A 7,180-nucleotide genomic window follows, 5' to 3' on the forward strand; every position below is an offset into this window, starting at 1 on the left:
GTCTAGATTTATGTATTATGAAATACGGTCCTAATGGCACTGGAATCATAATTTTTGGACTTCGTTTACTATTTTTAAAGACCCGATTCGTAACAGCAGCTAAAGCTGAGTTTTTACAGCAGTAAATGGGTGTTATATTTTTAGTCATAACTTGAAACCTAGGTAGAATTAGATCATGAAATTGGTACTGTAGATGGACACTGATGTCGTAGTAATTGTCCCACTGGAATTTCGTTAATCCGACTTACAATGAATTTTTAATGAATTGTTCAATGGACTGCAGTCAGAAAAAGATAAATCTGAGTGCAGTTTGGAAAATGAATTTTTAGAGTAAACTGCTAAAATCATCCATGGGGTTTGACTCAAATTGCTAGATCAGTCCAAAATCAACTTTTTTTGCTAAAACAGTCCCTGAGCCTAGTTTCTGTTGCTATTTCAGTCCAATAAATTAACACCGTTAGAACCTCTGTTAATGAATGGGTAAAACTGCTAAATTCGTCCCTGAGGTTTGATTCAAGTTGCTAGATGAGTCCAAAATCAAGTTTTTTGAATTTGTTAATTATAAACTTATTTAGGTATATAATTTTTCTAGACTTGCATTAATTTTTTGAATTTGTTAATTATAAACTTATGTAGATTATAAACTTATTTAGGTATATAATTTTTCTAGACTTGCATTAATTTTTTGAATTTGTTAATTATAAACGTATGTAGATTATAAACTTATTTAGGTATATAAATCATTAATATCACAAGATTATAAACTTATTTAAGGCGGGTCCAGTTATATTTATGTCCGTTGAATAAATCATTAATATCACAAGAGAAAAAAAATGGTAAATAACAGGTTCTTAATGCATCAATACTTGTACCAAATGCATTATATATTTTCTTAAATGTCTTAAAATTTAAGATAAATTACAAGTCTACCCTAAATATATAATTTAAATTTGTGTTTAGTTATAAAAATATAAACAGAATATAGCTCTTTTGGAGAGCGCAATTTTATTTGACCTGTCTTAAACACTGGTTTGACCCGAACCCGTTTTGACTCAAACCAAAATAATCCTTTTTATGAGACTTGTTCTGGCACGACATGTTGTCCGACCTCACCTGAATGATAATTATTATTAAATAAGAAACCACTTAATTAAGTAGAAAAAATGAATAAAAGAACTTTATAATACAAATATCAAATTAACATAATTGATAAATATTAAACATTAAATATTACGAATTAAATAAAAACAAATAAAATTATGTTAATTTCTTAATATTTAAATTTACATATAATGTTTGTATTTTTCATAACTAAATATTGTTTAAATTAACTTTTGTCTTATTTAAATCCTTAAATAAATACTAAATATTTACATGGTAACAACAACAACATCAAAACAAAATCAGTATTTAAGGCTGGGCTCGTTAAATTACGCTCTTCAAAAAAGATACATTTATATTTTTAAAACTAATTTTATTTAAATTAAATTAAGTATTATCTTATTTAAATACTTAAGTATATAATTAGTAAACATTTAATGATAATAATAATAATAATAATAATAATCAAATTAACTAACAAATAATTTTTCAAAATAACTAACAAAAGGATTTTTTTTCTCTTATGATATTAATGATTTATATACCTAAATAAGTTTATAATCTAAATAAGTTTTTAATTAACAAATTCAAAAAATTAATGCAAGTCTAGAAAAATTATATACCTAAATAAGTTTATAATCTAAATAAGTTTATAATTAACAAATTCAAAAAATTAATGCAAGTCTAGAAAAATTATATACCTAAATAAGTTTATAATTAACAAATTCAAAAAACTTGATTTTGGACTGATCTAGCAACTTGAATCAAACCTCAGGGACGAATTTAGCAGTTTTACCCATTCATTAACGGAGGTTCTAACGGTGTTAATTTATTGGACTGAAATAGCAACAAAAACCAGGCTCAGGGACTGTTTTAGCAAAAAAAGTTGATTTTGGACTGATCTAGCAATTTGAGTCAAACCACAGGGACGATTTTAGCAGTTTACTCGAATTTTTATAAAATATTGGTGATGATTTGGATCCCGAGATTTTTACACAATAATATTTGGATCGTTTAGAACCTTCTGTAAAAAGTTGGGAATTTTTGAAATAAGATAACTATTTTATTAAAATGCTCGAAAACAGCCCAGTTTTTTATATTTAAGTTGAAATGACATAAGTAGTAATTTGCGTGTCTAAATGTCGAGTATGTTATTTGTGAATGATCTAACATGTTATGTGTCAATAAAAGTGTTATGTGCAATGTCGTATGTTTATTTGCGAACGGGAATAGATGGGGAGTTTATATGGGCATAAGTCGTTAAAGTAATGCATGTTATGTGATAGATGCGTGTAGGAACATTGTGCTGTGTTTGAAAACCACTAAATGACTAACTGATAATCATGTTAGGACGTGATTGACCGACCTTGACTGTTAGCTATATTTGAGAATCTAACCGAGCAAACCGAGGTGAGTTCACACACTTTCTAAGGCATGGGATTTTCCCGGTGGTTGGGAATGGGTTAAAGAAATTAAAACGGAATCTACATATCCTCCTTGGGTAGGATATGTACGGCCATCCTCCTTGGGTAGGATGCCACCATAAATCCTGCGTATTCTCCTTGGGCAGAACTACATACGTTCGTCCTCCTTGGGTAGGACAACAACCTTAAAACTTACTAGACAAAACTCTATCATAAGTCCCTCATTTTATATCGACTTAATCGCCGAGGCCAATGGCGAGCGAGTCATTAGTTAATAGCGCTATTAGGTTTAACAAACCTCACACTGTGCCAGTCGGACAGGCATGTACTAATGGACTATGGCAAACCGTCAGTGATGATAGACACTGATGTAGGGCACAACTTACTTGCGTAGTAGTCGATATCATACCGTCTAGTAGTTCACATGGGGAAGCCCCCACTAATCATGGATATGGTTTGGGTAATAAAGAATGAACTGGTTAATCTTACTTTCAACTACGGGGTAACCGCCACGGCAATTACGCCAACGAAAGACAAACCACGTTTTCGAAAACAACTTAAAACTAAACAACCAAACGTGAACTCACTCAGCTTTGTTGTTGACTCGTTGTTACATGCCTTACAGGTCGCTAACTGCTTGGAGCTTGCACGAGGAAGGAGTCGTTGTGGTGTATGGACTGTATGGACTGTTATGTTCCGTACTTAATATTTAAATCCTTATGAATTTATTAAACTTGCGTTTTGAACTTTAACTTATAAACTATGAACTTATGTTTTTGGATTTACATTTATGCTTCCGCTGTTTAAACTAAACTTAGTTAAGTAGCTTTGGTCACCAATTGTATTGTGGTTGATTTTATTTACTTAAATTACGTTGTTCAATATGATTGGTGGCTCGATCCTGGTCACGTCACGCCTCCAAGCGGTGATACTCCGCATGGTGGATTTTGGGGGTGTGACAATTTTGAATAAAACACTACAGATACTTTCAAATTACTTTGTCCTAAAAATGCAAAAAAAATGAAGTATTTTATGTAAACAAAAACTTAATTTATTACCAATGTGATTGTAATTTGACATGTAATGATCAATTTTACAATAAATACTACTGAACTTACCACCCTACCTATATAATAAATCTACTATTTTAATATAAAAAAACCCAGATATAACTATCTTCCGTATTAAGAAATAGAAGACGAAAAAAACACAAACAGCAGACCAACAAAAATGGCATCTGAAGATTCAGAGAAAATCAAAAACATTGCAATAAAAGAGCTATTGTCAACTCGCACATTGACAGAAATAAGTACCAATGTCACCTCTTCTCATCTGGTTCTTGATGTGCAGGGAAAAATTCTTGAAGAAATCAAGAAAAATCAAGATATGTGGGAAAGACTACTTGAAGAACCACCATCAAGTTTCAGAGATGCAGCTTTGAATCACATAAAGGAGCAATCTCGAGCTGATGACGTGGCCTTCTCTTTCCTGAAAGATGCTCTAAACACTGTAAAGGAGAAGATGGAGTTTAGCTCTGCTGAATGTGACAAAATCTTTGTTTCAAGTAACTAAAATTCTGTTTAATCGTTTTATGCTTCTAGTTGTGTTACACAATAACAACTATTTTATATTTTAGGTATGTGTTTTGAACAAATATTATGCTTGCTTATATTATAAAATCGCATGAATGATTCAGACATATTTGCACACAAAAAAAAACAAGATAACTCAAAATCGCATGTATTAAAAGTGAAATCGCATATAAGTCTAATTATAAACTGATGCATATAAAATCGCATGTTTATACTAAAATCGCATGAAAATGATATAAACAAATGAATGTAAAATCGAATGTGTTCGTATAAATTCGCATGTACATTTTAAAAAAATGACTCATCCTCATCATCTTCTGAAACCTCCTCCCATTGGTCTTCTTCTTTAGATAAATCATCACTACTACCACTGTAATCTTCAAACTCATCTTCCTCTTCGTCGTCTTCGACCTCGTTGTCTTTGTCTCTGCGAACATTTTCAATCTGGACGCCCTTCATCTTCTTTTTTTGCTGTTTCCTTGTTGTTTGGCTTTCAAAATCTCGCAAGTCCGAATATCATGACCTTTTTCATTGCATACACTATATGTCCTTGACCTTTTTCCCTTTTCGGCTATCATTTGTTCTTTCTTGGATTTAATCCTTTTATGCGAGCCACGACCTTTATTTCTTATACCAGCCGGCACACGGACAGTAGGAGGAGCATTAGTTACCGGTTGTTGATAACCAATCAACTTTGAAAATCGGTCAAATTTTGGATCAAGTTGCTTGGTTATACGACTCTGATCAACTCTCTCTTTAAGCTGCATCATTTGATCCCTTACTAAAACAAGTTGATCAAGGTCGGAAATCAAATTGCTAACTAAATACTCCCCGGTGTGGATGATTTCACGAGCAATCGGTTTAGCCTTGTGTTGCACATCCTTGCCACCAACATTTAAATTGTACTTCACATTTAGCTCATTCGGTACCACATCCTTCATCCATCTCTTCATAATATATTTATTTGATATTTCTTTAACACCAAACATCTTGAAAAGAAAATAGATGTGTTTGCATAGCAGCCCATACTGCTCAAAACGGAAACAGCTACACTGTGCAGTTACATCATTTTCAAGATTCTTGAACCACACCTAAGAAAAGCCAAAAAAAATATTAAAAATCAAAATCGCATGTGTAACATAACAAATTCGCATGTCTAAAAAATCATGATCTGGAAAAAGAAATTCGCATGTAGTTTATCAAAAATTCGCATATTTGAACTATATATACTATAATACCTCTAATAAACCATCTCCATGGGCTATAAAGTCTTTCAACAATATCCTGATCTGTGGACCCTCGACTTTGGTGTCCATCGGCAGACATTCGGAAATTGTTCCATGAATCTCTATTTGCTTATCAAAGAATATAGACTTGGTGTAGATCTTAGCAACATCTTTTTCCAAAGTAGTTTCGCTCCAACCAGCTGGCTCAGTATATCTTGAAATATGATCATTCTTTCTATGATTGAACCTCTGTACATCCATTGCACCGTCAAAATGATTCATAAACTCTACGAGAGTGAGTTGTGAATTAGCCACCTGGCAAAAAAATGGTTCTCACTCTCTGATCTTGAAGTTGTTCTCATAAGTCCCGACATTGGCTCGTGCCGGTAAAAAGTCGGGATCCACATGGATCTCATCACAAACATATCATCAATCCATTTGTTTTCAGTGAGACCGAACTCAATCATCACCAACTTCCACTGCCTCTCAAATTCTTCGGGCTCAATGGAATCAATCCATACAATGTCGCACATCCTCCTTTTAAACTCATCATTATTGCACAACTCGTGTCCAACCTATAACAATAAATGTTTTTTATATCAGCCTATAACAAAAATCTATATTATAAAAAAAAATACATCTAACAAAAGACAATATAGCATGCTATAACTTATCTGCCACTTTTTTCATTATGTGCCACATGCACAATCTGCGTCTGTTGTTAGCAAAAACCTCCTCAATAGCCTGTTTCATAGCAGGGTCTTGGTCCGTCACTACAACCTTTGGCTGCCGACCAAATGACTTTAAGAATGAATTCAGAATCCATTTATATGATTCAATGCTCTCCGATGCCAACAACCCAGCTCCAAGTGTTACATTTCGATAGTGGTTGTCAATGCCAGTGAACGGAACAAACACCATCTTGTACCTGAAGAAACACATGCGAAAACAAACAGTATAACATGCGATATCTTCAACACCTCCTCTTCAATGTCTACACATGCGATATTACAGGTTCATGAAGTCATATAACATGCGATATTCACCTGTTTGTCTTGAAAGTTGCATCGAACTATATCACATCCCCAAATTCCATATAGTTAAGCTTGCACAAACCATCAACCCAGAACAAACCAGTTAACCGTTTGTCATCATCAACAGAATATTCAAATGAATAATCAGCTAAATACTGTTTTTTGTCAGTCATCCTATTAATCACCATGTCAGCGTCATATTCTCCTATATAGTTGTTAATTCGCTTCCTAAAATTATTGCAATCGTCAACCGTGGCACCAACATTCTCGAAACCACCATAACGTTTCCTCATTATATGGAAAGCTTTGACAGGACCAAGGTTTAAAGTGCCTAGTTCCCAAACCATATCCTCATGTACATCTGACAATTGTCTGTAAGCTGGAAGCATGTGAATATCATCTTGACATACAAACTTGTGATTATGGTCATCAACAAATCGCTTTACTGTATATAATCTACCATCCACAGTGCAAATCATAAGTTGAGCTTTGCATCCAGTTCTAATAGTCCCCCTGTTCCTTGTTGTGAACTGCTTTTTGACTTCGAACGATCGTCAATACACAGTGGCTTATGTCCCTCTTTAGAACAAACAAAATACTTAGTTTTGATTATACCACCACTTTGTACTTCACCACCTTTCCGAATAGAAAACCCAGCTAACTTAGCATATGATTGGTAAAACGCATATGCTTGTTCAATAGAGATAAATTGCATTCCAACCACAGGTGTAGCTGATGCTTGAACCTCCGGAGTGTAAACCCTTTCATCTACATGAATCAAATAAGAAAAACCAAAAACATGC

At 33.4% G+C, this 7,180-nt stretch overlaps 1 protein-coding gene across 1 annotated transcript; it reads right to left on the minus strand.

The window, feature by feature from the left end:
- Positions 1-4,405: 4,405 nt before the first annotated feature.
- On the minus strand, positions 4,406-6,670 carry LOC110900825 (protein FAR1-RELATED SEQUENCE 6-like). The gene is made up of 6 exons (XM_035982198.1): positions 6,486-6,670; positions 6,076-6,271; positions 5,763-5,918; positions 5,356-5,658; positions 4,946-5,064; positions 4,406-4,544 (listed from the first exon to the last, which is right to left on the minus strand). Exons 1-6 carry the CDS (start codon positions 6,668-6,670, stop codon positions 4,406-4,408), a joined length of 1,098 nt encoding a protein of 365 aa, XP_035838091.1.
- Between the last annotated feature and the right edge of the window lie 510 nt (positions 6,671-7,180).

This window comes from Helianthus annuus, chromosome 13 (assembly GCF_002127325.2).
Source record: "Helianthus annuus cultivar XRQ/B chromosome 13, HanXRQr2.0-SUNRISE, whole genome shotgun sequence".
NCBI classification, from domain to species: domain Eukaryota; kingdom Viridiplantae; phylum Streptophyta; class Magnoliopsida; order Asterales; family Asteraceae; genus Helianthus; species Helianthus annuus.

Coding starts and splice junctions, on each gene's coding strand:
- LOC110900825 (XM_035982198.1), bottom strand. CDS start 6,670: ATGAGGAAACGTTATGGTGGTTTCGAGAATGTTGGTGCCACGGTTGAC. Junction 6,272..6,485: donor TCTGTTGATGATGACAAACG/GTTAACTGGTTT, acceptor GTGTTTCTTCAG/GTACAAGATGGTGTTTGTTC. Junction 5,919..6,075: donor TGAAACAGGCTATTGAGGAG/GTTTTTGCTAAC, acceptor TTATTGTTATAG/GTTGGACACGAGTTGTGCAA.